The sequence below is a fragment of the Electrona antarctica genome (genome assembly GCF_951216825.1).
Source record: "Electrona antarctica genome assembly, chromosome: 6".
Classification (NCBI taxonomy): domain Eukaryota; kingdom Metazoa; phylum Chordata; class Actinopteri; order Myctophiformes; family Myctophidae; genus Electrona; species Electrona antarctica.
Window position 1 is genome coordinate 14,972,529 of NC_136811.1, and position 27,882 is coordinate 15,000,410.

Consider the following 27,882-nt stretch of genomic DNA (forward strand, 5'->3'; position numbering starts at 1 on the left):
TGTACTGTAACAGGGATGGCATCAGAATAGTTGCAAAGCCTCTCGTTTTTAGTAAGACTGTTCACACCACGAGTAACACATGAACCACACTTAATGTGCGAGTGTCACTGTGTGCACAGTATGTGTATGCGTGCGTTAGAAAGAGTGTGAAAGACTGACGTCATTTCGCCTCACTTATCTCCAGTATTTCCAATACTTCTACTCCACTACATCTCGGATCCAAATTGTACACTACATTTATTTGAAAACCTTAGATACTATGGTGGTTACTTTGTAGATTGAATATTATTACAAAACATACACTAAACACTTCAACCCTATATACATTTTGGCTATTTGAAAATAGCCGATTTACAAGTTCACAATGCGACGAATTGTGAGCTTGTAGATCTGCTATTTTCAATGTTATTGTTATATACATTTGAAAACTTGAAATGGGCCATTGTGCACAATTATTACTCAAGTACATTTAGAATTCCGGACTTTTACTTGTAACAGAGTTTTTCTATAGTACTTTTACTTAAGTAAAGAATTTGAGTACTTTTCCCCATCACTGCTTATCTCACTCAATGTCAGCTGTGTAATTGGTTCCCTGTGTGTCACCTTCCCCTGTGACAGCCAATCAGGCCCTCAGCACTACCCAGTCCCAACTGCCAGTTGCTGTGCTCTCGTGCATAGCTCCCTCAGCCATACCAGCCAGGCCACGGTCACAGTGGAGTAGGTGTCAGTCACATGGAGATATTAATAAAGGGCAGGCTAAAGGTAACATCACAGTGCAGTTAACACCAACTGTACGCCCGCCCCCAGATACCTCATAACACTGCACTCTTCAACATTATAGTTGTTCTTGCTGCTGTCCCCCCCCCCCCCCCCCCCCCCCCTCTCTCTCTCTCTGTGTCTGTCTGCCTCTCTTATTATTATTGTTGTTGCTGTGTGTGTGGTATCTCTCTCTGCCTGTCTTTATCTCTTTCTTTCTTTCTTTCTTTCCTTTCTCTCTCTCTCTCTCTCTCTCTCTCTCTCTCTCTCTCTCTCTCTCTGTCTGTCTGTCTGTCTGTCTGTCTGTCTGTCTGTCTGTCTGTCTGTCTGTCTGTCTGTCTGTCTGTCTGTCTGTCTGTCTGTCTGTCTGTCTGTCTGTCTGTCCCTCAAAACACAGTTGAGGCAGATGATGGCATAAAAGGGAAACCTCTAGGTATTAAAGATGTACGAGCTTTAATTCTGTCTATCCCAATGTTTGAAACCATTATTGAGTGGGAACATTCCTGCTAGTCGCCCCAGTTTTCCCATCATAGCGAGGGGCTGAAGAGGCTCAAGGGGCCTATGTTCTTTCCGTCATCCGTGTCACATGGGTTAAAGAAGGGATACAGAGGAACCAGGACCGTTCCCATGCTGAAGGTGAAGAGTGGAGCCATGGTAACAGCATTATAGAAGGACACCTCCTCCTCCTCGCAGTTCAGGAACACTCCGATGCGCACAAGCTGCTTCGACACAGTGATGGCGGTGGGCTCCGGCTCAGTGCAGGCCACGATTTTGCCTCCCGTCAGGGAGAGGGTCCAAAAGCCGCAGGAACTGCCGCTGGTAGACACCTCCCCTCTCTTGACGTCGTCCCGCGCCACACCCAGCCTCCAGGCCGTCTTGCCGGCCACCTCCACCTCCCAGTAGTGTCTGCCGATGGTGAACGCCTGCCGTCCCATGAGGTGGTAGTAGTAGTTGAACCTGCGCGGGTTGGCCGGGCAACCCGTGATGACCTTGTCCTCCTCGAACCACACAGAGGTGTGGGAGGGAGACAGGCTCAGGGTGGGGTGGGCAGTCTCCGGGTCAAAGGTCACTGAAGTGATGTCTGTGCAGGTGGACAAGCAGGAAGGAAGGAGGTGAGTTTCACTGGTGTTACACAATACACAAAAGTTGTTTGGGCTGCATTACATTAAAACGAACGTACGTTGGTCAAAGTTGTGTTCATATGCCGTTCATTCCTGTAAAGCACATTTTTAGCTGTTTGTGTGTGTAGGCTTCTCTGCCAACTTCTGTAGGGAGCTAATTAGAAATCTGTCATGTCAGTCCTACATTTTTATTTATTTTATTTATTTTATTTATTTTATTTATTTTATTTATTTTATTTATTTTATTTATTTTATTTATTTTATTTATTTTATTTATTTTATTTATTTTATTTATTTTATTTATTTTATTTATTTTATTTATTTTATTTATTTTATTTATTTCATAGTACATTTAGTTAGTTAGTTTAGTCATCATAGCTTAGTTTTCATTTAGTTTCCAATTTCTCCAGTTTTTGTCAGCGGAAAAAGGTAGTCGACGAACATTTTTCGTCTGTAGTTTCAGTCAACGACAACAACACTGGGTGTGTGTGGACATACTTGGGTAGAGGCAGCTCTTCATGTGTTTCCATATCCTGTACTGAATGGGACCCACAAAGTGACCAGAGCGCACCTCCGTCTCCACCGCCGGCGGGGGAAGGAAACTGACGTTAGACCTGCATGGGCGGCGGAGGAGGAGTAAAGGATGAAGGAGAGAGGAGAGGAGAGGAGAGGAGAGGGACAAGCCCTGATGCACACGTCAGAAAAAGGTTCATGAAGATTGATGGCAGAAAAGGGACGGAGAGGACAGGAATTCATAGGGTGGAGGATTGATGTGGCTTGGGGGAGGAACAGGGGGAGATGCCACGACAGAAGTTAGTACATGACTTGCCTTTTAACGAGGTCTTGAATTTCCTGTAATGAGAAAATTGATTGAAATCGTCTCTGTTATGACAGATGGTAGCCTATATAGCACAATATATATATAACACTTTACCACTATGCTAAACAACAACTGACCAACCATATTCACATGATGGCTGTGCTCTTATGTCATAATAAAGGTGTGGGAGTGGGGGATATGTTCAATAATGCATTAAAAACTGCCCCAGTGTGAGCTCTAGATGCCACTGTCACATCACATTCATTCCTATCTGCAGCGCTGGCTGCCTTGTCTCCTCCCACCTCCAAATGAGAAATTGATTTAGACCTGCGAAACCTGGCAAGTCAACTGCTTAACCAATCAATGCCTATAATTGATCAAATGAGTGCCAACAGAGGACAGAGAAACAGCTGACAACCTAGGGTTGCTGTGCAACAGTGCTTCTTATAGTTGAGTCACAGACTAAGGTTCTGTGACCATCCCCTGGCAAGGATGTTTTGATGATTGATTTGACCTCTATGGACCCTTTATAAAAGATTTAGCCCCCAGGTCCCTCGCAAAAATCCCAGCATTTTTTGCTAGAGGGCCAAATTCAAAATGGCGTCCGGCGCCATAGCCAAAAATGAATTTTGATCTAGAAGACACTTTTCCATATTAGGTTTGAGATAAAGTCAAATGGTCCTTTTGCCTACTATTATTCAATGAGTGCCAGTGCGAGGGTCCAGTAAAAGGACATTTGTTTTAACGAGTCACATTGAAGATCCATGACATGAAGTGTTGTCCAAGTCTCAGGGACTCTTCCAGGTTACATCAACCTGGAATAAACCCAAAGTGTGTTGCAGCATGGAAGGATCCAGGATATTCCGTGGAGTGACTTCAAACCCATTCCCTGCCCTGTCCACTCCACCCACTCAACACATGTCGTTGAATATCCCATGGTAAGTGATGTGAACATGGAGAATGATCAACCGTTCAACCCTGTCTGTTAGCTGCTTGTAAAGAAATAAAAATCACACCCGTGTGAACTGAGTGGTGTAAGGTCTGTCTGACGTAATGAAATCATGTCTGACATAATGAAATCACACCCGGGTGTGATTTCATTACCTGGCTTTGTTTGTGCAGAAAAAATGAGCATGGTTGCTATGTTCACCCTGTTCACCTGGGTGTGATTTCATTACGTCATTACAACAGGGTGAACATAGCAACCATGCTCATTTTTTCTGCACAAAAAAGCCAGTTGTAGGAGTGGTTTACACCACTCAAAAAGATAATAATAATCTGATGTAGCATGCCATTAAGCATACCTGGACACCAGATTAAGAATCATAGTTTAATTTTCAAAGCAATAATCTGACTGCTGGAACACTATTGAACACCATTGAACCCCCAACCTCCACCCGCTCCCTCTGCTCTGGTACTTCAAACACACTCAAAAGCACAAAGACAAAACTCTGCACCATGGGGGACCGGGCCTTCTGCTCAGCTGCTCCGTGGCTGTGGAATATGCCCTCCCCGACCACCTGAGAGCACCACAGTCCGTGGACGCTTTTAAAAGGGGAAGTCCTAAAGACCTTCCTTTTCAACAAGGCATTTGCCTAGTTGGACTTTTAAGATGCCCTGTGTGTTTTTGAGGGGCACTAGCCCCTCCTATATACTGGTTTAATGTTTGTTTTTAGTTCAATGTTTGTTTTTAAAACGCCATTGACAATGAAGGGAAATTTTACGTCATCTTGTCCCTAACACAAACATTAAATGCCATTAACAATAAAGAGAATTTACGGGTGTGTTTTTAACCTTTTTAGCTGTTTAGGTGATCACAGAATGCATTAATTGTTTTTATTCTCATTTTCCTTTTAAATATTTCTGCTCTGTAGCACTTCAAATGTAAAGTGCGTTATAATACAATGCTCACTCTTAATCTGTTCATGTTTTTTCTGTATCCTATCCTTTTTAACCTGATCCGTGAGTGGACTCACAGTGAGTGGACTCACTCTGAAAAGCTTAGGGCTATCGTCCTCAGTAGTGGACTCTATTGTCCTCAGTAGTGGACTCACTCTGAAAAGCTTAGGGCTATCATCCTCAGTAGTGGACTCTATCATCCTCAGTAGTGGACTCTATCGTCCTCAGTAGTGGACTCTATCGTCCTCAGTAGTGGACTCTATCGTCCTCAGTAGTGGACTCACTCTGAAAAGCTTAGGGCTATCGTCCTCAGTCAGCTTGGCGTTGAGTGTCTCAATGGCTCTCTCCAGGTCCCTCCCTTGCTGGTAGATCTTCCGCTCTCTTGCCTTCAACAACTTCACCTGTTTCTCTCTCTCCCTCTTCAGGCGCTCCTTGTCTCTGCGCTCCTCCTCGTCCAGGAAGCGGTGGAGGTTCTCGAACTCAGCCCTGACCTCTCGTTCCAGGTATTCAAACCTGTACTGGAATTGGGAGCAGAAGTAGATAAACATATTTATTATTTTGTCAAATTAATTAATTTTTATTTTATTTTATACATTTTTATACAATTGGTACAGTATAGATAATTCTTTTTTCTTATGAAAAACAAAAGGAAAGGGAAAGAAAAAACTACTTTATTCTATGTGATGTCACTGAGCAGTATATGGGTGGGAGTGAAAAAACCCTCACTCCCACCCATACTGCTCAGTGACATCGCATAGAATAACGTATTACGATGATGAGATACTGTCATGGAGAACAACAATATCAGAAATGATGATTTAATTTAGAGACAACATAGTAATCTGTGACATTTTGTACACTTAAATGAATTGTGGTGTGAAACACATGTCTGTGGATATGATCATGTGTTTGTAAAAAGTTGATAACCTTTTACAAACACACAGTTTACTTACCTTTACTTGTGTCAAATGGGAAGGTTGGTTGAGGGAAGGCATTACATTTAAGATGTATATGCAGAAATTAAATCATGAGACTGCTGTCGGGCAATAACCAGCTATAAAAAAAAACATGTTTTTACACAATAATGCCTCATCAAAGTTGGCATGGTGGCTTATACATTGTCAAATACTTGAATGTGTACTACTCCTTATTATCACTTTTCCCACATTTTTGACCATTAATGTGGGAGATTTTGCTGGTTTGAGCGACAGTTTTGAGGATCCAATGGAGTTAGGAGGTTTAGTCAGAAGCACTTCTTAATACTTTTCATTGGTTATGGTTATGTGCAATGTAATAATTAAGTGAATGTATAGGTTAATACAGGGAAATCACTAGTTTGGCTGGGATCCCCGGAAACCTTTCAATGACCTCTGGGAGTCCCTGGACCCCACTTTGGAAACCCTGCACCATCGACCCACCAGTTTGACAAATGCCAAAAAGCCCTGATGACATATGAATTTAGACACCCTGGTGGGGAATAATCTGGAAAGACAAAGTTATGCTAACAATGACAAGCACAAGTCACACCAATAGGCAGGCGCTCTTGCCTCCACGTGCTTAGCTGGAGACCACAGTATGGATCCATTAACAGAGAGAGAGAGAGGGAGAGAGAGAGAGAGAGAGAGAGAGAGAGGGAGAGAGAGAGAGGTTGGTTGAGGGAAGTCATTACATTTAAGATGTATATGCAGCAATTAAATCATGAGACTGCTGTCGGGCAATAACCAGCTATAAAAAAAAACATGTTTTTACACAATAATGCCTCATCAAAGTTGGCATGGTGGCTTATACATTGTCAAATACTTGAATGTGTCCTACTCCTTATTATCACTTTTCCCACATTTTTGACCATTAATGTGTGAGATTTTCTTCCCGTCTGAGTTTGCTGGTTTGACCGACAGTTTTGAGGATCCAATGGAGTTAGGAGGTTTAGTCAGAAGCACTTCTTAATACTTTTCATTGGTTCAATATTTGTAAAAAGAAAACACACACAGATGTAAAGTGATAAGTGCATTTATAACGATCCAAGGAAGTGTGCCAATGGGATGGATTCTGCTAACAATACAGTTTATTTTTTAAATGAGAACTTCACCTTCATTCTCTTTTGATTGTTCAATACAGTATATTCTATTTTTGCTAATTGGCCAAATTCTACTTTGTGTGGCCATTTTCAAGCCTTTATTCGATAGAGACAGTGGAGAGAAATGGGACATGCAGCTAAGAGCAAATGTTAATATTGTAATACCTCCACTTGCTGGGCCTCTGAATAAGCATATCTCTCCGCGTCCCTGGATTCATCTAACTCATGTTTGATTCTTTTAATAGCCTGGATAAGCTTCTCCTGCACGCACGCACGCACGCACGCACGCACGCACGCACGCACGCACGCACGCACGCACGCACGCACGCACGCACACACACACACACACACACACACACACACACACACACACACACACACACACACACACACACACACACACACACACACACACACACACACACACACAACACACACACAAAGTCAGAAGAGAAACAGCAAAAGAAACAAAAAGAAAGACAAACATTGCAAAATGGTGACAGGTCGTTTCAATGACTTCTGTGGTATCATTACATTGAAATCTGTGAAAGGTGAGACAGATGGTGATTGAATTTATGTGCCTCCTAAATCGTGATTGAAATGTCCATCAAGTTTGTGACTTTATGAGAAAACGCACATGTCAGCAGCTGCCTGTTATATGTCATGACTCATATGAGGATAATGAGGTTACAACAATAATAAGCACATTAAGCTTACCTTTTGGCTCGAGAGAAGACTTTTATTGGAGTTGTTGTTGGTGTCTTTAATGGAATTTTGGGGCATTCCAACAGGATCAGAAAACAAACAGGGTGGACTCTTGGGAATAAGCATGAGGGACGAAGAAAGTGCACTGAAAGAGAGGGAGGGAGCTATAGGGGAGGGAGGGACAGGGGAGAGGTTGGGGCTTCAAACAGACAGACAAGCAGACAAATGGATAGGCAGGCAGACACAAACACCAGACCAGGTGACACACTGAAAAACATTTTTCATATCACAGACCCCCAAATGGACTAGATTTCTGTTTGCAAAATTTGATGAGAAATACACTGAAACGTATTGTTAGAATATAGTCATTTGTGCATTATGTGCAATGTAATAATTAAGTGAATTTATAGGTTAATACAGGGAAATCACTAGTTTGGCTGGGATCCCCGGAAACCTTTCAATGACCTCTGGGAGTCCCTGGACCCCACTTTGGAAACCCTGCACCATCGACCCACCAGTTTGACAAATGCCAAAAAGCCCTGATGACATATGTATTTAGACACCCTGGTGGGGAATAATCTGGAAAGACAAAGGTATGCTAACAATGACAAGCAATGACAAGTCACACCAATAGGCAGGCGCTCTTGCCTCCACGTGCTTAGCTGGAGACCACAGTATGGATCCATTAACAGAGAGAGAGAGAGAGAGAGAGAGAGAGAGAGAGAGAGAGAGAGAGAGAGAGGGAGAGAGAGAGAGAGAGGCACCATGGTAGAGTGGGAGGCAGGGGGGTTTAAGCTGCCAGCCCAGGAGGGCCTGGAAGGCAAGCTGGCAGGCGGCAGCGATTTATTGGCGACACACACAGAAGATTCTATTTCTGTCTGCCAGTATCTTTGGAAACAAAAGGAGAAGCTAGCATGGGAGATAGGAGCAAGAAACCCGCCTAGTAACAGCCTAGTAGCAGCAGCTATAGATATTGAGTTTCATATTACATGGGAGTGGTTCTGCCTGGAAGGGAGATACCACTGTTTATTTTTATACTGTGTTTATTAATATTGTCTGAGGGTTTAAGAGGTTTGAGAGTATAGTCGCCACCATATGGCGACTATACAGAAGATGACAATGCTTTGATTGGTCCGCAGAAAGGGATGCTGTTTGGCTATTCGCTGCCTGCTGGGATTTATTTATTAGCTCAGAGAGAGGCGCACTGCCTCAAAACACAGTCAGCATTTCCTTTTTATCCCTCTCTCTCCTCTGAGGGAGAGTACATGCTGTCCTGTCTGCATCTTAGCCCAGCCAGATATGACAGTATACTGTACTGTCTAGGCCTATGATGTGGGGCACTAGCCCCTCCTACAGGTTTAATGTTTGTTTTAGTTCAATGTTTGTTTTAAAAACGCCATTGACAATGAAGAGAAATTAATGTTTGTTTTGTCCCTAACACAAACATTAAATTCCATTAACAATAAAGAGAATGTAATGTTTGTTTTGACACATTACATCACCTAATCATAGCAACATGAGTTAGACTTTAATATATTAGCGCCCCTCACTTCATGTGATTTCTTATATCAATACCACCACCATCTTCCAATCTCCACCTTATGTTTGCACAGAGAGAGAGAGAGAGAGAGAGAGAGAGAGAGAGAGAGAGAGAGAGAGAGAGAGAGAGAGAGAGAACAGATTCTGGCTCCCCTGCAGGAACTGCATTACTCATCCCTGCTGAGAATGTTCCTCATCAATAATTCATGATGCTGGGTCCTGCCAATGTGAGTGTGCAGGCAGAGTGAACACAGAGAGAGAACTCACTGCCCTCTACAGTACTGTAAGCTACTACAGTAACTGTACTATGAAGTGGGTGGCACTGAACAAATATTTTATAAACTGATCTTGCATGGGCCATATGGTGGGCATAACTTTTCAATTTGAACGTCAAATAGTGGGATAATGTGATTTTATTTATTCATGAATAAATGAATAAATGTGCAACCACTCCCTTACGGAGCTATGTGTGTGGGTGGGTGGATGCGTCTGAGCACGAAAACAGCATGGTTGCGCACATATTAAATGAGACGTAGCTTGCGGAGTTAGTTCAGTCAGTCACACTCAAGGGAGTTCATGCCGTGCTCAAAGGCGCATACTATACTCAAGGGGTTAACATGCTGCATTACTATGTGGGTGTATTCAGTGTGTGCAAGACCCTCATGTCATTCGCTGATGTGGCAGTCAGCTGACCAATTGGGCGGGCTACTTAAAGCTCACTAGTCTGCATGCTCTTCCTGCCTTCCTTCTGCTATGGTTCCTGGTTGTTATGTGATGTTTGCTCCCACCACCACCCCAGCACCACCGGTGGGCTCTGCTATTTATGCTCCCCATGGGGGGGTTATTGTATATCTATCTCCCTGCTCTTAATGTTTTATGTTGTTGCTTAATCTTGCCGAGCAGGGAGAAATCCAGCAGAGCCGAACGCCAAGTCAAATATCATATGTACAGTGTACACTCATTACTCATTCTGTAATAAATATTGGTAAATCTATTCGTGAGTTGTCTGACTGAACTGTATATATGGTGATTTTGCGTGTGCCAGTACAGTGACAGCACAGTACAGTACAGTAGAGGGTACAGTAGAGGGACCCCCACACGGTAACTCTGTCATTTCTCAACCGTTTCGGACGCGGGGCAGCTCGCCGGAACCGGGCCGGCACCGGCATTCCGGTGGGTCTGGAACTTCCACAAATAACCCAAATCACTGAATGCTCCTTTAAAGAGAACGCAGTCAGGATACAGATTAAAACAAGTGGAATTGTAAGTGATGCTACAAAGAAATGAGCAGACACATTTTTAACTGGAAAATTAAGCTGCTAAATGGCTACTGTATACTCTCTACTCTAGCCATACACTACTCCCTGGATGAATGACATTCACCTACCTGAAATTGTATTTTCTGTTTAAAGACCTGTCCTGGACAGACAGGGAGACCCCTGTTATTGAACAAACACTGAGAAGTGAGAATATAGTGATTTAACCTTTTGGTTGATTGATTGATTGATTGAAGTATTTATTAACAGTTTGCAGAATTACAGTACATTTCAAGCACAACTCAATACAAAAACTGTTAACTGTGAGTGGACGACACCATACATGCATGATGCCATGATTACACTTGTTTACAATAGGGCCCACCGTTTTCAATTCATCAATTCAAAAATATTTAGAGACGTACAAATATACACTACTATAGGCTATAGCCAAAAATAGGAAATGATAGAGGCAAAGGGTAATGATAGAGGCAAAGGGTAAAAAATAACATAGGGTGAGGGGAAAAGGGGGTGGGTGGGGGGGATTCAGATTTTACGGGGGCCAGTTTCGAATTGCAGTCGTCCGTAGGTGCCCTTTGAGCACAGTTTTGAAGGAGTCTAGGGATTTGCATGTCTTAATGATGGTATAGGGCGTTCCACATTTTGGTGGCATAGAGCGAAATTAATTTAGTCCCTTGTTAGTGCCGAATCTGGGTTGCACATGATTTGTTTAGCAGCTCTCTCTGGTGTTGTGGGTGTGAGGTGTGGGTTGACATTAAGGACGTATTTAGACATTTAGACAGGTACATGGGTATCTTGGTGCTGTATCGAATCTTGAGGACCAGACCCATTGCAAGATGCTGTACTCTGTCGTCAACCCTAAGCCATTGCAGCCTGTCAAAGTGGGCAGGGGTGAGGTGGGTTCGGGGAGAGAGGCCAAAAGTAGACGCCTGACCAGTTTGTTTTGGGAAGTCTGGAGCCTTGTTTTAATTAAGGGCCTTTATTTTTTATTTATTTAACCAAAACAAAAAAAATGCTACCGTTAAGTATAGGCTTTGACGCTTGAATTCAGATATTCGTGGTATTGAATTCAAGAATTTAGGAAACTTTCACGCACGCACACGCACGCGGTTACATCAAGAGGCTCCACCCAAAACGACGCTGAAAAATGACGTCGCCGTTGTAAACAAAAGAACATGTCGCACAGGCAGCAGACTCAAACGAGAGGTGAACATAACTATAGTCTTTCGAAGTCAGATATGTACTTTTAATTTCATCGACTCATTTTAAATTAATACTGCTTCGTTTTGGCTGTTGGCTAATTTGAAAGGTCAATTCAGGACAGCATAGTTATCATGCTCTCAGTGTAGCTAACAGCGTTAGCTAACCAACTTAGTGCAGTGGTCTTCAAGCCTTTTCTTATTTTCAAGGTCCATTATTTATTCAGGATTTGAGCCATGGACCACGATTATGAGATTTAGCCTCTCGGGCCCAAGACTTAATTATTATATTTTGTTATGATCGTCGGATACGGTTATTTTGTCCACAATCAATTCCATGCTATTTATGTAGACGTATGTGGTGCAGCCAGGCAAACGTTGATCAAAATAACAGATTTTCTACATTCTCTAATTGTGTAGACTTCTTGTAAATTAAGTAATGCAATTGTTAAACACAATAATGTAACCCTTGAGAGTGTAAAATTAAACCAAATGGACCCTTAGGGGGTCCATTTTGGTTTCATTTTATACTGTCAAGAGTTAATGATCTAAAGGGGTCCATTCGCTTACCAACTATCCATCATTTACCTGGGGACCACCTGGAACCTACCCTCAAGGACCACTGGTTGAGAACCATTAAACTAGTGCACACCGTTTTTGCTCTCAAAGGGCACCTACGGATGGCTGCCATTCGAAACTGGCCCCTGTACAATCTTAATCCCCACCCACCCCTTTTTCCCCTCACTGTATATGTTTTTTCCCCATTTTTACATCCTTTATGACGATTTTCCTGTTTTTGGCTATATAGAAGTTTTTATGTCTATGTTATGATGAATTTAAAATGGTGGACCCTCTTGTAAACAAGTGTAATACTTTATGGTGTCGTCCACTCACAGTTAACAGTTTTTGTATTGAGTTGTACTTGAAATGTACTGTAATTCTGCAAACTGTTAATAAATACATCAATCAATCACATACCTGTGCTTGTTTATATATGGATGTGTTGTCTTTCAGAAATGAATGGCCAGGCCGATGTAGAAGTGGATTATAAGCGCAAATATAAAAACCTCAAACGCAAGTTAAAGTTTCTGATCTATGTGAGTATAAAGTAGACATTTTCAGAACTCTGATTCAAACTAAATCTTCATCTTGCCTTTTATGGTCTCATGTTTTTTTATTCCTTTCTGTCACTCAGGAACAGGAGTGTTTCCAAGAAGAACTAAGGCGGTCACAGAGGAAACTGCTTAAAGTCTCCAGAGATAAAAGGTGAGTAGAAACTGAATTAATACATCTTAATCTTTAGCTGCAATTTTCAACACTAGATTTTTTTTATATATATAAAAATATGTTGACTCTAGAGTTGTAACACCAACCATTGACAAACAGAAAAGTCCTATCTGATTGTATTAAACGTTAAACTCGCCAACATGCAGCTGTAGTATGGAAAGCTGGAATTATCCTCTTTCTATGTTATGCGCTACTAAGTGTTCGAGTTTGGAAGCACTCGTTGGAAATCACTCAGCGGCCTTCCGTAGTCCGTCGTACCACCTGCTTCGAAATTATATATCATATATATATAATATATATATACAATTTGCCTATTGCTTGGTACACAGGAATAAGAACACTCGCCCCAAAATACACTCACTCCGGGGCAAATCTAGCAACCTGGGAATGGTTGCCAGTCGCCACCAGGTATTCCGAAGCGTAACCTCTGAAAAATGATGCATAAACCTAACCTTATTCCTAAACGTAATACTATCAGTATTACTATGCCTAAACCTAACATTATTCATAAACTGCCTAACGCATAACCCTAAACGTATTACGTATTCCTAACCTTAACCTCAGTAATTCTAATACAAGAATACAATAACCGCTGGGTGGTGAGCGGTCTGTGGAAAACATGCAGGCGAGTGTGTTTTGGGTCTAGCGTTCCGGTTAATTAACTTGGCTGCACAGTGCACCAATTAAGATGATCTTATATTGTGGTATCTTACATATTTTCTAGCTTCCTCTTGGACAGATTGCTACAATATGAGAGGGTTGACGAAGACTCATCAGGTGATTCTCTTTTCGTTTCTTATCTTAAGAAATCACTGAATATGAAGGAATGTGCATGTCTGCATTTCAGCACAATTACTGCAGCCTTTCCATTGTTCAACTGGACCAATAATGCCATGTGTTTTGCCCCAGATTCAGATGCAACAGCGTCCTCAGACAACAGCGATGTGGAGGGGCCCAGGGAGAGAGAAAGAGATGGTGGAAAGAAGTGAGCTCTACAAAAACAAGCCCAAGTTTACCACTTGAACCCGTTGACAATTAGAAAATAGCCGATCTACAAGCTCACAATGCGTCACAACAACATGGCGCGTTCTGGAACAAAACTTCAGATGGGGGTCTGTAGCCAAATGCATTTATCTGGGGATCCTTGACATGAAATTGAGAACCACTGGTTTCAACAACATTGGACAGCAAGCCTAAATAAGCAACTACACTTAAGAAACTAGCTAAAAAAATAGTGACTACAGAAAAACAAGACCAAAGTCTCTTATAAAAAGCAGACATGGCAACACTGGTTGAGCGGGTGCCTGGTGGCACAGACCGTATGTTTCTTCTTTGTGAGTGCCAGGACCTGGGTTAGAATTTGAGCCCCGTCTTGTCTTGCATGTGATGTCTCTCTCTACCCTTTGGTTTCCAGACTGTATTTGGCCACGGACCCCCATCTGAAAATATGGAAAAGAAAAAGACACTCATGTCTGAAATAAAAATGGCAAAAAATAAATCAAAAAGGGGGGGGTGAAAGAGAAATGTTTGAGTTGGGGTTTTCCAATCAGCTAATGCAGGAGAGATGTGTCCAACTCTTTCATTTTATTGATTTGTTTGACATTGACAACAAGACATGAAATATGTGAGTCATGGTGACACATTTAGTTGTTGGCTGTTTTAACGCATTCTGGACGGGAAACCCTTTTGGTGTTTTAATCATATAATATATTTTAGCTATTGAAAATGTGGCGCAAATTTGGAATATTTAGTCTTTCAGAGTGAACGTTTTTAACTCAAATCTTTGCTTCTGGGAGGTCCCTGGAACAAAATATTTTCAGATGGGGCTCGGCGACCAATTACATATATTTTTGGGGATCCTTGACATAAAATAGTTAGAGAACCACTGATATAGAAACATGGGTTTTTCAGAAATTTGTCTTTAGGATTTAGAAGACATTTTTAAAATTGACATCAGGTCTAAATGGGTTAGACGCATGAATAGGAGGGACTAGAACACGGACAAAGATCGACATACAAAGTAACACAACAGAATGAAGCACAATATAAGTCCCTGTCCTGATCCTGACAGCACACCACTGGCCTTTATGTACATGGATATATTTTCCTCCCATTTGGTCATAATCACCTAAACCCGGGGCCACGTTGGCACAGTCGGCAGTGCTGTCGCCTCACAGCTAGAAGGTCCTGGGTTCGATTCCCGCTGTGGGTGCTGGGGGCGTGTTCTCTCCTCCGTGTCATCAGTGCCCATACCCGAGGCGGGGTTGGCGAAAGGGCCTTTCTGTGTGGAGTTTGCATGTTCTCTCCGTGTCCCCTAGGGTAGGTACCCCCACAAAACCTGCAGTAATCCTGGTCTCTAAACTACCTCCCCCTGGCCAGCCCGGTGGTGCCTGATGGAGGGGAAAGGAACTGGTCGGAATAACGTGTTCCTTCCACGTGCTACGTCCGGCCGGGGAAACTCCCCTGTCAGGTGAAAAGAAGCAGCTTGGACTCCTCATGCATAGAAGGAAGCATGAGGTCAGTCCGCTGCCCCCCAGGTTGGCAGAGGAAGTGTAGCGCCCAGGATTACATTAGATAATTGACACTGGGTGAAACAATGGGTTACAGAATTGTGGGATAAAAATTAAAAAAATAAAAATAAATCAGCTAAACCCTTTAGACCGGGATCCCCCATGGCTCTACTAGCTCCGCTTCATTTAAACCAAGACGCCAAATGTAGCTGATCTACAAGCTAATATAAGCTTTAGATCAGCTTTTTTTCAGTGAATGTTTGCCTACTGAATATGGGGACACTAGGGTTCATGTGGTTAAAATCATTGGCAGTCGGTAGGGAAATCAATGTCTGCTCTGTTTGCATGTGTTTAGGATTTTTGGTTGTGGAAACAATGGGCTGTACTTGTCCACATGCCACCACATGATACACAACAGGTCACAGAGGAGATATAGAAAATATGCTGATGGAATGGTAGGCAGCATAATGACTGATTGGAACACTTCAAAATGAATAAAACAATTATCCCTTAAAGTAATGTAAATGAGGACCAGTATGGTCTCTCTCTGAGAGAAGTTCAATTATTCATAGTTTTGCAGTTCACACACACACGCGCGCGCGCGCACACACACACACACACACACACACACACACACACACACACACACACACACACACTCTCTCACACTGACTGTCTTTCCATGTCTTGCTCACCATGGCTCTCTGGTGCCCCTCGTAGGAGGAGGAGCTGTCCCGGTGCAAGCCTTCCTCATTCGTCGTCCTCACATCTGTCCCTACTGTCCCGTCCTGGTGTCAACTCCATGCAGTCTGGACCTTACCTCAACACAGTGAGTGTCCCTGTCTCACTTTGTCCCAGTATGAGCAGCAGCAACACTGCCATTGCCATCTCATCAGCAGAACATGATGTCCTGTTTTCATTTGACATTATTTATATAATTTGGTTAAGTTGTTACCGGTTATGTCAAATTTTTGTTTATTTTTGAAAAATCTTTTTGCATTTCTGTTTTTCATTGTCTTTTTCATCATTTTTGTGTTTGTGACTGTATTTGTGTGTCTGTGTGTGTCTGCATGCTTGTGTGTCTTTTCCTGGATGTGTGTGTGTATGTGCGTGCGTGCATGACTGTGTGTTCACTCGGTGTGTGTTGGGCAGATGCCCTTCCCACCAGAGTATTTGGCTCCCCCAGCTGAGCGAATGAAGAAAGAGAGAAAAACAAAGACGACTAAAAACAAGAAAGAGACAACGGGGAAGGTGAGAGAGGAGAGAAAAGCTATTTAGGACAATGGCCATTATTCAGTGGTTTTGCATAAACCATACTGTCAGTTGCTCTCACAAAACCAGTTTTTCTGGTGATAAGCACATCTTTCAAAATTGTACTTCATTAGTGCCTTTACACTTAAAGGAGAATTTTGGGCTAGAAGGCTTTCTTACCTTTATTTGTTGTTAAGTGGTCCAGGTGTTATTTTGTGCAAAAACGCATTATTGGCTATTTCTCCTACCATAATCCCTCAATGGGGTGTTGAGTTTTAGTGCTAATTCGCTTATTTCCATTGCTCAAAAATATTTTTTTTTGTATATATCTTCATAATGTAAATAGTATCCCAAGCGGCACACTTTACTACTTATTTTGATGGAATTAAGCGAATTAGCAATAAAACCCAATGCAAAAGAAAGCATTCTAGCCCGAAATTCTCCTTTAATATAATGCTAAACCGGTTTCAGCTATGGAGACTACTATTGCAAGGGATTATGGTAGATGTAAAACCACCGAATGTACATAAGATTCAATGGTTAATATTGCTGAACCCAATGAGACTGCTAGGAATATGTGTCAGTGTTCTCTCAGGATGAAGACAGGACTTAACCGTAGGTAATGTACAGGAAGTGACAACTGACAAGACTTTTGCATTATGAAGTTCCACTCAAGGACTTAATGACTATATAATAAATGTTCAGTATATACAATCCTACTAGCAATCCTTTAGCATTGATGGTTCCAAATCTTCCAGGTTTATTTATACCTTACTGTACCAAGAGCCTAAAGACTAATTTATTATTATAACATTGCTGTAGTACAACGTTTTGGTATATTATTGTTTTTCCCATTTCCCTCTCACTCAAGCCTGGGAAAGAAAAGCAGCCCTTCCACTATATTGATGTTGAAGCAAATAATTTGTCTTGTAAAATCACAACCACATGTTTACAATTTACGATTTAGGCATCACAGCAGATGCTCCTATCCGTACTAGTGACTTACATGTTATATACATGTTATATCTACTCAACAGAACTATTACCAATTCCCTCATCCAATCACCCTCTCTCCTTCTATCTCTTCCCCCCCTTCGTCATCCATCCTTCCCTCCCTCCCTCCCCCCTCCCTCTTTGGTTCTCTGCTCTGGTCAGGTTGTGGCACCGATGGCGTCCCCGGGGACCAGCGGTCCGTTCAGCTGGGTGCCCAGGCAGATGCTGAGCGGAGACGCGGCCGAGGAGGAGGGCGAGAGCGACGGAGACAGCGACCGGGATGAAGACAGGGGAGAAGACGAGGCAGAGCTAGTCATCGATATCCCCAATGAGTGAACTGTGTGTGTGTGTGTGTGTGTGTGTGTGTGTGTGTGTGTGTGTGTGTGTGTGTGTGTGTGTGTGTGTGTGTGTGTGTGTGTGTGTGTGTGTGTGTGTGTGTGTGTGTGGGGGGGGGGGGGGTGTACATGCCTGCATATAATTATGTTTGGGTATTTGTGAAGAAATAGCTGGAATGTGGCTATTTTACATGTATTTCTGTCTTCTTTTCTTCAGTGCACTGCAAATCACCAATTCCACATTTTGCAAAAGCAGAGCCAAGCACCCCCTTGTGGACTTTGGTTTAACTGCAACACTACTGCTAAACTCCCATACAGAGTAGATACTATGAGGCTGTTCATCAGTTTTTCATCATTGAAGGCACAGTTTTGGGAATAGGGATAAAACAAATTGTCCTCCAGTTGACATTTTGATGCGACGCTGTCTGTGACATGGTTCCTAGCTAACTGCTGGTCCTCCTCTGGCAAACCAGACAATTTACCCAGAAGGCAATTCATGACATTAACCCTGGCCTCCCTATTGTCTGCAATTTTTAAAAAATGTAAAAAGATTTTATTATATATTTTTTATTTGTACAAAAATAGCAGGTCAGCTATATTCGCTATTTGTCGTAATGACAACGTATATAGGGCTTAATTAAGTGGTTAATTAATTCTCGGAGAAAGACTGACAAGTGCGATTGAAAAGACTTTTGTAGTGATGTCCTAATGTCATACGTGTGTGTGTGTGGCTGTGTGCATACCATACATGTATACTATATACTATGCGCATTTATCAGAAAGCAGTACATTGAAGTGAAGGTACTGCAAATAAACTACATAGATGTTCAGGCCTCCGCTCAGCCATCACAACTAGAACATCCAGTCTCAAGTGGTGTTCCATATACCAGTATGCACATGTTACGTTTGTGATGTAAGAAGCACTGTCACAGTTTGCAGCGAGTAACGGTGATGACTGACCGCCGTCTACCCATATGTCAATTTTAATATGAGTAAAGCCATATTCTGTAAGATTACAGGCGATTGTTGGATCTCTGGATTTATAAGTTATTTTAATAGATAATTGAGATACATTATTGGTTCTAAGTCTAACCATACGAATGCATCCTTCAAGTTTAACTGCTTTACCCTTAAAGTGCTGCTTTCATTTGGAATTATGTTAAATGTTTTCTTAAGGTTTTCATTATTTTGTACCCATGATGTATCAGTATCACATCACATTAAAACTGTAACATTTCTGCTGACTCAGGCAGGGCCTTCTTTCCGATAGCTTAGTGGGTGGTGTCAGGTTTCACCGACTGTGCAATCTGCTGACAACATGCTGTACATGCGCAGGCCCTTTTCATCTCAAACAGATGTTTTGATGGCAGGATGATGGTGGTTGTATGTTTGTTCACAGACCTTTTGCACACTTTAAGTTTTCAAACTTTAAAACCGTTAGCAATGAGTCAACACGTTATCTTTTATTGAGTTTGTTTCCTCGAGTGCCTCTGGTGCTTTCCTTTGCCCCACCCAGAGCTTCACGCCCTGCAGCGTTCATAGCAAAGCTGTCAGTCAGCCAGGTATGCAGCATGCACCCTACATGCATACACACCCACAGCATACACGGAGTGGGAATGTGCAGTAAGCGCACAAAAACCATTTAAGATGTTGTGAAATCAGAAATATTACATAAACTACTGTACTTATGTACAACTGAACGAGGAAGAATCCTCTTTCCTCTATCTTCATCTTTGTGTGCACTTGTTTCACTCAGAGTCATAATTCCTAACAAAATGGTAGCTGTCACAAAATGTGACAGCTACCTGGCTGGTTTCCACCTATCCAGAGGTCAAAAAGAGAAGAGGATCTGCTCCTTACAAGGCTGTGATATATGATGCCAGATGATCTGGTTTAGTTTCATAACGGTTTTGTAAAGCAGAGAACCAGTGCCAACTGGTTCTCAACTGGCGATTTTGTAATATTTTAGGCAGACAGATGTGACCTTGGGGTCATGGAAGAGTTTATTCTTCTTGTTCTTGTCAGAGGGATCTAGATGTCAGGATACAACATGCATGGCTGAGACTATGACCACCCCCCCCCTTCTCAGGATTACAATTTTAATGAGGGTGAAGAAATGTCATTAAGCGAGTAAAGCGACTTATGGTTTTAACCACAATGTAGCAATGTACTTATGTAATTGGATCATATAGTTTCTCCAAGCAACGACCTGAACTGACACAGTGAGGGCTCCAACAAAAAGGAGTGTTCTTTATCTCAAACAATAAGCGATCCAGGCTTGTCAATCAATTGACTAACCCACCCTGAAAGGGTATTACTAGGGAATGCAGACTTGGCAGTATAGTTATAAGGTGTGGGCTTGGCTTGTGTACCTTGACAGCACAGGGGAGTGAAAGGTGTAACCAATAGAACGAGAATGGTGGGGTAAGGTGGTGAGTTATAGCCAGTGGGAAAGTGAATGAGAGAGAGAGAGAGAGAGAGAGAGAGGGAGGGAGGGAGGGACACAGAACAGGGGTGTGAGGTTGTCAGTGTGGAGAGAAATGAGAGGGTAAGCAGGATTGTATCTGCAACACACACACTCTTACCTTCTCTAATACTCACACACTTAACCAGGCGTTACAAGAAGACGGCCATGGGTACAGATGGAGTGGAGGAGAGAAAAACAAGGAGAAATTGTCAATAGTCAAGAACACATCGACAGGAAGGAAATTGCCATCGCCGTGGCCACCATTACCACCATTATCTCTGTCCGTTTAAATACGGAAACCTCTGGATAATTTATAAGCCTCTCCTCCCACCCTCTGTGTGTGCGTGATAGAGAGGCAGAGAGAGAGAGGGAGAGGGGGGAGTTGCTGAGCTCACCACCACCATGCTGCATCCTGTCACAATAGCAGGGGCTGTAGCTGTCTTGCTGCTGGCAGCGTTGGGCCCGGGCCTGTCTCTTGCAGCTGAGGACCACTCAGAGACGGACTTCTCTCGCTGCAGCCATTGCTTCTACAGACAGACGCCCCCTTTGGGAGCCTCTGTGCGGACAGAGGCAACAACACTGCCTCCACTGCAGCCACTCTGCCACAGCCTGCCTGGGGGACAGACATCTGCCACGCTCTATGACCCAGCCTGTGCCACTGCTGTCTTCAGAGGCTACCATCTCAGCCACGGATGGGTGACAGAGAGAGACGAAGGGGCAGAGAGTGAGCTGGTGGTAAGGGCATGTTTATGTCTGGAGAGTTTTCCAAAATGAGCTGACATTTGAAGAATGCGACACCTACTCATAGAGGGCAGACAATGAAAACAAATGATGGGTAACAACACTGTAGTTGACAGATAATACCATTATTTTATTTTTTTTGGAAAGGAAGCATTTGCTACTTTAACATCCATGTAAATAGTATGCCGTTGGATGACAATCATAAAAGACCTTGTAAACAAGTGCTATTTTCACCAACCATCTGTAAAGCTGTGTTGATTATGCTTCTGGGTGATGCAGGTTCAGAGTAGGCCCTACAATGTGTGCAGTGCACTGTAAACAACTGACTGGCAACAGATAGCAAAGTTCTGGACATGAGTGTCAGTGATAGAAAACATCAGAGAACGCAATGTAAAAGGAGACATTTGGATTGATCAGCAAGTGTTTTTTGATTGTTTTAGACAGGATATAGTTGCTCTATATTTGACATCTAAAAAACATCCTTGAGGTCAATTATTTACTCATAAATAATTGTTTATTATCTCACCCACAAAATGTAAAAAATCTTAAATGTTTTCTAATTGAATCCCATTTCATCATTGTTTTCTTCTATGATTTAGTGTGTAACAAAATTAAACTAAAATCAAATTTACAATTAATTAGAAAATGAAGAACCATAGGCATACAGTACGCCTCATGGGTTATAATTATATCCTGATAGTTATTTTGTTTTATTGCACAGTTCAGTTTTGATAATTTACCATTTTCTTTCTCCCAGACAGAGAATGGTGATGATATCGTTCAAGTCGCAGCAGACTCCCCTGTCCAGCTGTGGGACTCCTGGGTCACAGCCCTGGTCCGGTCCCAGATCGGCCCCCAGTGCGACTCTACAGGGGGTGACCTCTATATCCTGACTGGGAGGGGGGGACTAGGTTCTGCAGAGGATGGAGATGAGGTCATGTGCGAGACTGGGTTCCTGTGGACCGCAGTGTGCTGTTCTGGCTCGGAGAACCATGCTGGCTTCAGCGTGGGGCTGGTCAGAGAGTTAGGGGTAAGGGAGAGGCTGGTCGGCATCGAGGAGCTGGAGGAGATGCTCGGGGGGGTGCAGCTCTTCTCTGAGGGGTGCGGGGGAGCAGATGGGGAGGCTGAGGGAGGAATAGTGGATGTCCTCACAGATGCCTTGTCTGAAACCGTAGAAACAGTGAGCTCTGATAACACTATTGATGAAGACTCCAATGAAAACATTCAGGAAGGCACAGAAGATGCTCCGGACGCAGCAGGTGAACAGGTGAATCAGGAAGGCACAGAAGATGCTCCGGACGCAGCAGCTGAACAGGTGAATCAGGAAGGCACAGAAGATGTTCAGGTCGCGGCAGCTGAACAGGTGAATCAGGAAGGCACAGAAGATGCTCCGGTCGAAGCAGGTGAACAGGTGACCAGTGTCGACGCGGAGCCACTGGAAGCTCAGGCTGGCGACATCGCGCCAGAAACGTCAACAGAGGAAGAGATATCACAGAACAATGGTGAGGTGGCGGAGGGTGACGTGACTCACTTGGAGGTTGCCATGACAAAGGCTGTGGGATCTCTGGATGACAACGTGACCGTGGATGCCTTGGAGACAGACACCAACTCCAGCAGCACGCTTCTCTACATCCTGACGACCTCTGTGTACCTCATCACTGCTCCAATCCGCCCTGTTGTCTCCATTGTTACACAGCTACCAGGACAGGTAATCTATATACTATTACAAGTTACAATGTGAGCATTTTGCAGATGCTCATGTCGAGAGACCAGCGTGACTTACAAAGTCAAAGATTGGTGTAAGAGGCATGCATATAGTATGCGTCATGTTACAAAGTATAAGATCAAAGTAAATAGCATAGTACGTAAATGACAGGGTAAATGGTCATGTAAATATATGCTGCAAAGAAAACACTTTAATGCCACATGTCAGAGGTAAATATTCACACCTAGCATGTCTAAACAACATGCTATCTAAATAACTTAGGCTACATACAATAATGAACAAGTAACAACTATACATCTGCAAGATTGCACAGTATAACCGGCATCTATCGAAAATAGGCAACAAGTAAAGTAGTGATACAAGGGAATGAGTAGTGCTAGGGTAGGGGGTGAGGTCTGAAGAGATGAGTTTGCAGGCTGCAGTGGAAAATGAGGAGTGAGACTGCAGTCCTGACCGTGGGAGGAGGAGGGGGTTGTTTAGTACCACAGTTTAGAAGCCAGGAGGGTGAAGAGAACGCTTTGGTCCCAGACTAGTCGTAGGGAATGGGCTGACAGATGTCCTGTTAGATGATCCAAGTGCACAGGATGGGATGTAGTGGTGGTGGATCATGCCCTGAATGGGTGCCATGTCCTTGGCTACTTTGTAGGTCAACAACACCAGTGTTGTTTAGATGTGGATGCCTACAGTCTATGGTGGATGCAGGCAGCAACCAGACACCACTGAAAGGATTACTGAAGGGAGAGACGTGAACGTCTAGGGAGATTGAAGACCAGGTGTGCCGCAGCATTCATAATTGGTTAGGGGATCAATAGGGGGGTTGCTTGAGCATGCTTGGCTGGCTAGCAGTAAAGGAGCTGAGTCTGATGCACCGGATGTTATGCGGTGCTGGTGCTGTCTATACAGTATATGGTCTGTTTGTCTGTTTCAGAGCAAAATATGCTTTAATTAATAATGAAATACTGACACTCAATACTGTCACCCCAAACGTGGGTATACATCCACCATTTTTGATTATTTAGTTATGTAATGTCATCATGTGTGTTTTACATCAATAATTAAACGTGTGGGTGGGGGTGGGGGGTCAACAATGACAATGTTGGATTTTTTAAAGCTCTAGACAGGCTCGATAATGTGTGTTTACAAAAGAAATAAAGAACAGAAAGAGTGGGCCAATACATTACATAACAGTGTATGAGTCTAGTTATGCTATATATGGAATATATATTCTAGAGGTGTGCCCTGCCCTCACGGTTCAATTCGATTACGATTCACCAGGTAACGATTCGATTCAGTTAGATTCTATGATGCATCGCGATTCGCGATGCATCACATTTTTCTATATTACTGCACAACATGGCACATTTTTCATCAGTCAATACAAGCAGTCAGATATACTGAACAACATTATATAATTGTCTCCACCAGGCCAAAGGCATGGGGAGAGAGTATGTTTTGCACTCCGTCCGTCCGTGTGTCCGTGTGTCCGTCCGTCCGTCCGTCTGTGACCAGCTAATCTCCGGCACCGTTAACCCGGTCGATGCCAAATTTTGCACACACACTCCCTGGATTCCAACGATGAACCTCTGCCCCAAAATGTCCAGAACGGCCTGTTATAGCGCCACCAGGAGGCCGCTTTGTGCAAAACAAGTTTTTGGACAGTACACCTACAGATTTTGTCCAAACATCACGCAAATTGGTACACAGTCTCTCTAGAGCAAGGGTTTTCAACTGATTATGAACCAGGGACCACCACCCTGACTGAGAATCAACCTGGGGACCACCACCCTGACTGAGAATCAACCTGGGGACCACTACCCTGACTGAGAATTAACCTGGGGACCATTGTTGTGTTGGGAGGGGGGATATGGGCGTGGTGTGGGGGAAAGAAATTAACCTTCCATATTAAACTCATGTTGCTGTTCATTGTAACTTACTCTATGAGTAAGCAGACACTTGCGATTGGATTGATTATGGGCACATTTCCTTATAATGGTGACTCAACCAGGCAAACCGGTACGGTTTCCCTTGAGATTCTAACTCACCTTTCTGTGGAAGTTCTTGACATCCTGATTGGCTAAGATTGGCTTCCAAAGTTTGCAGGAGTGCTCAGTTTCAAAGAAAATGCTGCAAATCATGAACACATTGTGTGATTTCCGTGAAATTGTGCACGCACATTCCCACTAGGCAGAAGAAGAAATGCCACATGAACATTTTCAACTCAGCCTCATGGTGGCGCTATAACTGGCTGAAAAGGGTTTTTACCTCTAACTGCACGGCTCTGTGGATAACTTTGTATGCCAACTCCCTAGAGGCCAAGGAAAAACCTTTTCCTGGAATTTTTCACATCTGCTCTTTATAGCGCCACCAGGAGGCCGACATATGTCAAACACATTTTCTAATATTACTTCAGATTTTATCCAAATTTCACGCAAATCGGTACACATGCTCTCCATAGTCATGTGATCAAGACGGGTTTGTTTGATTTCTCATAATCCACCCTCATTGGCTACGATTGGCTTCTAAACTTTTCAGGAGTAGCCCGCTTTGTACCCGTTTTGTACAAATCGCCACAACTACTCAACGCAGCGTCCGATTGTGGTGAAACTGTGCATGCATATTCCCACTAGGCTTTGGAAGAAATGCCACTTGACCGTTTTCAAATCAGCCTAATGGTGGCGCTACAACAGGCCAAGCCGCGACACACACACACACACACACACACACACACACACACACACACACACACACACACACACACACACACACACAGGTCACCTGGTGGAGACCTGTGCCCAGAAGGGCACTTTTTCTAGTTTAGTTATGTAATGTCATCATGTGTGTTTTACATCAATAATTAAACGTGTGGGTGGGGGGGGGGGGGTCAACAATGACAATGTTGGATTTTTTAAAGCTCTAGACAGGCTCAATAATGTGTGTTTACAAAAGAAATAAAGAACAGAAAGAGTGGGCCAATACATTACATGATAACAGTGTATGAGTCTAGTTATGCTATATATGGAATATATATTCTAGAGGTGTGCCCTGCCCTCACGGTTCAATTCGATTACGATTCACCAGGTAACGATTCGATTCAGTTAGATTCTGTGATGCATCACATTTTTCTATATTACTGCACAACATGGCACATTTTTCATCAGTCAATACAAGCAGTCAGATATACTGAACAACATTATATAATTATATATAATATTATATACAGTATTATAATTATATATAATTATATTATAATATATATAATTATATTTAGGCTTCAATTATTGATTATGTCACATTGATGCAGAATCGCTCACGGCCGAATCGCTGAGTCACCACGAATAATTTCAGTGTTCAGACCTTTTCAACTCACTCTGTCTTGTCTTGTCTTGTCTTGTCTTGTCTTGGCAGGTGACATATATCCTCCAGGAGGATCTTGGAGTTCTTTGCGCTCTGCCAGGACACGTGTTCTCGCTGTTCCACCTCATTGGCTCTGATGTCTGGTCTGGTGTGTGGTCAGTCATAGACACGGTGGTGGGCCTAGGAGAGGACATCTTCTCTGGACTGTACCTCTGCACCTCTACCATTCTGCAAGCCCTGCTCGCTACCTGTCATCTTGTGATGACAGGGCTGGGCACGCTGGCCTGTGACACAGTGGGGATAGTCGGTGGGGTGGTGGACAACGTTTGGTGGGTGATACGGTTCTTCGGGGGTTGGCTCTGGGAACAAATCGAGGAGTATGCGGGGGCGGTGTTGTCAGAGATGGGTGCTCAGGCCAAAGCTGTGGGTGGAGGGCTGGGAACTCTGGCATGGAGAGGGGGCAATGGGGTGGGGAACGTGGTGAGGCTAAGTGTAAGGTTGGCCTTGGGGACTGTGGAGATGCTTGTTAATACAGTGATGGAGGTATTTGGGCCGAAGTCAGAGTGATTGCAGTAATCCAGACGTCCAGAAGATGGCCACCTATAAACTTTTCCAGAGTCCAGCAAAAATGTTTGCTGAACAATTTCATAGATGCTATGAATAATTTGGGCCAGCAGCAGAAAGCTTACCACACATGCAAGAACACATTTTCTTTGTGCAAATTACATTAAACTATACTTACACTAATAGGCTTATAACTAAATTAGTTTGAGAGGTACAGTATGAGCCCATGCAGTAGGCCTACCACAATTTTAAATGTGCCTGATTGCAAGTTTGCTGTTGAGTCGACCTTTGGTAGTAATTTCACAACTCAAGTATTTGCATTTCAATACATACAATAGACCTGAATATTTGCTTCTGTGTGTTTGATTAAATTAAATGCTGCTTTAAAATAATTTCTCCTTTGTGACTTTCATTTAGCCTATAAATATCCCTCTTATCAAACCAATGTAATAATGAATTGCATTTTTATAGCGCTTTTCCAAGTGCTTTACAATGGTTAATTCATTGGGAGGTGAAGCGGCGAACAGTCGACGCCAGTGTCCTCACTTCCCACATTCACACAATGGTGGCGAGCTCACACACTCATTGGAGGAAATGTAGGGTTCAGTGTCTTGCCCAAGGACACTTCGACATGTGGACAGGAGGAGCCGGGATTCGAACCGCCGCCCACGGGATCATTGGACGACCTGCTCTACCTCCTGAGCCACAGCCGCCCTAAATATCAGCCAATGTACCAATGCAAACTAATGTACTAATGCATCATTTATACTAATGAGGCAAAACAACTCAAATGGCCATGTACGATCAGCACACACTTTCCAGAGGTAGTGTTCAAGGAAGCTAAAAGAGTGACATATTTCAGCAGAACAATACAGTACTAGGCTCACAGTGGGTGGATGGAAAACACACATGATCATAATGCTCTCATTCAATTTCAGTTTTAGAAGGTCAAATAAGACACGATATTTAAAATCACACCGTACTAAAGACATACAGTACACAACTACTTCTACTAGCAATTGGGGAACAAAGTGCCAGCACCCAAAGGACAGAAATGATTAGGAGATGCAGTGGAGTTGAGAGAGACAAGAAGAGAAATGTCACCTATGCAGGTGCACTAAAACAACTGGAGCCCACCGCATGCGAGTGTTCTCTTTTATTTCCAATTTTCATGTTATATTTTTTGCTTAGCACCTGCCTAATTTTGGGTGTGGATGTGCATGTCTCTCCTCCCTTTATAATCTCACCTAAAATATCAAGG

General features: G+C 43.1%; 3 protein-coding genes across 5 annotated transcripts; 2 read left to right on the forward strand and 1 right to left on the reverse strand.

Annotated features, from left to right (window-relative positions):
• Positions 1 to 1,060: 1,060 nt before the first annotated feature.
• On the reverse strand, positions 1,061 to 7,537 carry LOC306924969 (E3 ubiquitin-protein ligase TRIM21). The gene is made up of 6 exons (XM_079503648.1): positions 7,391 to 7,537; positions 6,839 to 6,934; positions 4,881 to 5,114; positions 4,089 to 4,217; positions 2,376 to 2,562; positions 1,061 to 1,837 (listed from the first exon to the last, which is right to left on the reverse strand). The coding sequence occupies exons 1-6, from the start codon at positions 7,502 to 7,504 to the stop codon at positions 1,284 to 1,286; spliced, it is 1,314 nt and encodes a 437-aa protein (XP_079359774.1). The 5' UTR covers positions 7,505 to 7,537; the 3' UTR covers positions 1,061 to 1,283.
• A 3,785-nt stretch (positions 7,538 to 11,322) lies between these two features.
• On the forward strand, positions 11,323 to 19,013 carry ino80e (INO80 complex subunit E). The gene is made up of 8 exons (XM_079503148.1): positions 11,323 to 11,400; positions 12,408 to 12,490; positions 12,589 to 12,659; positions 13,405 to 13,457; positions 13,590 to 13,665; positions 15,911 to 16,019; positions 16,343 to 16,441; positions 17,597 to 19,013. The coding sequence occupies exons 1-8, from the start codon at positions 11,370 to 11,372 to the stop codon at positions 17,768 to 17,770; spliced, it is 696 nt and encodes a 231-aa protein (XP_079359274.1). The 5' UTR covers positions 11,323 to 11,369; the 3' UTR covers positions 17,771 to 19,013.
• A 1,273-nt stretch (positions 19,014 to 20,286) lies between these two features.
• Positions 20,287 to 27,013, forward strand: LOC306925236 (uncharacterized protein). 3 transcript variants are annotated; one of them, XM_079503956.1, is made up of 4 exons: positions 20,287 to 20,971; positions 21,735 to 22,292; positions 22,341 to 22,685; positions 26,109 to 27,013. In XM_079503956.1, exons 1-4 carry the CDS (start codon positions 20,639 to 20,641, stop codon positions 26,622 to 26,624), a joined length of 1,752 nt encoding a protein of 583 aa, XP_079360082.1. In that variant the 5' UTR covers positions 20,287 to 20,638; the 3' UTR covers positions 26,625 to 27,013. The 3 variants fall into 3 exon arrangements, with proteins under 3 accessions (XP_079360082.1, XP_079360083.1, XP_079360081.1); XM_079503957.1 differs by having other exon boundaries at positions 21,735 to 22,244; XM_079503955.1 differs by having other exon boundaries at positions 21,735 to 22,685.
• The last annotated feature ends 869 nt before the right edge of the window (positions 27,014 to 27,882 follow it).

What these genes read in the sequence shown, in the direction of transcription:
- LOC306924969 (XM_079503648.1), bottom strand. Translation starts at nt 7,504, where the DNA reads ATGCTTATTCCCAAGAGTCCACCCTGTTTGTTTTCTGATCCTGTTGGA. An exon ending in CAGAGGCCCAGCAAGTGGAG is followed by an intron (nt 5,115 to 6,838) that starts GTATTACAATAT and finishes TCCCAATTCCAG; the next exon opens with TACAGGTTTGAATACCTGGA. An exon ending in GAAGAGCTGCCTCTACCCAA is followed by an intron (nt 1,838 to 2,375) that starts GTATGTCCACAC and finishes CCACCTGCACAG; the next exon opens with ACATCACTTCAGTGACCTTT.
- ino80e (XM_079503148.1), top strand. Translation starts at nt 11,370, where the DNA reads ATGTCGCACAGGCAGCAGACTCAAACGAGAG. An exon ending in AGTTAAAGTTTCTGATCTAT is followed by an intron (nt 12,491 to 12,588) that starts GTGAGTATAAAG and finishes TCTGTCACTCAG; the next exon opens with GAACAGGAGTGTTTCCAAGA. An exon ending in CTGGACCTTACCTCAACACA is followed by an intron (nt 16,020 to 16,342) that starts GTGAGTGTCCCT and finishes TGTGTTGGGCAG; the next exon opens with ATGCCCTTCCCACCAGAGTA.
- LOC306925236 (XM_079503955.1), top strand. Translation starts at nt 20,639, where the DNA reads ATGCTGCATCCTGTCACAATAGCAGGGGCTGTAGCTGTCTTGCTGCTG. An exon ending in GGGCAGAGAGTGAGCTGGTG is followed by an intron (nt 20,972 to 21,734) that starts GTAAGGGCATGT and finishes TCTTTCTCCCAG; the next exon opens with ACAGAGAATGGTGATGATAT. An exon ending in TTACACAGCTACCAGGACAG is followed by an intron (nt 22,686 to 26,108) that starts GTAATCTATATA and finishes TTGTCTTGGCAG; the next exon opens with GTGACATATATCCTCCAGGA.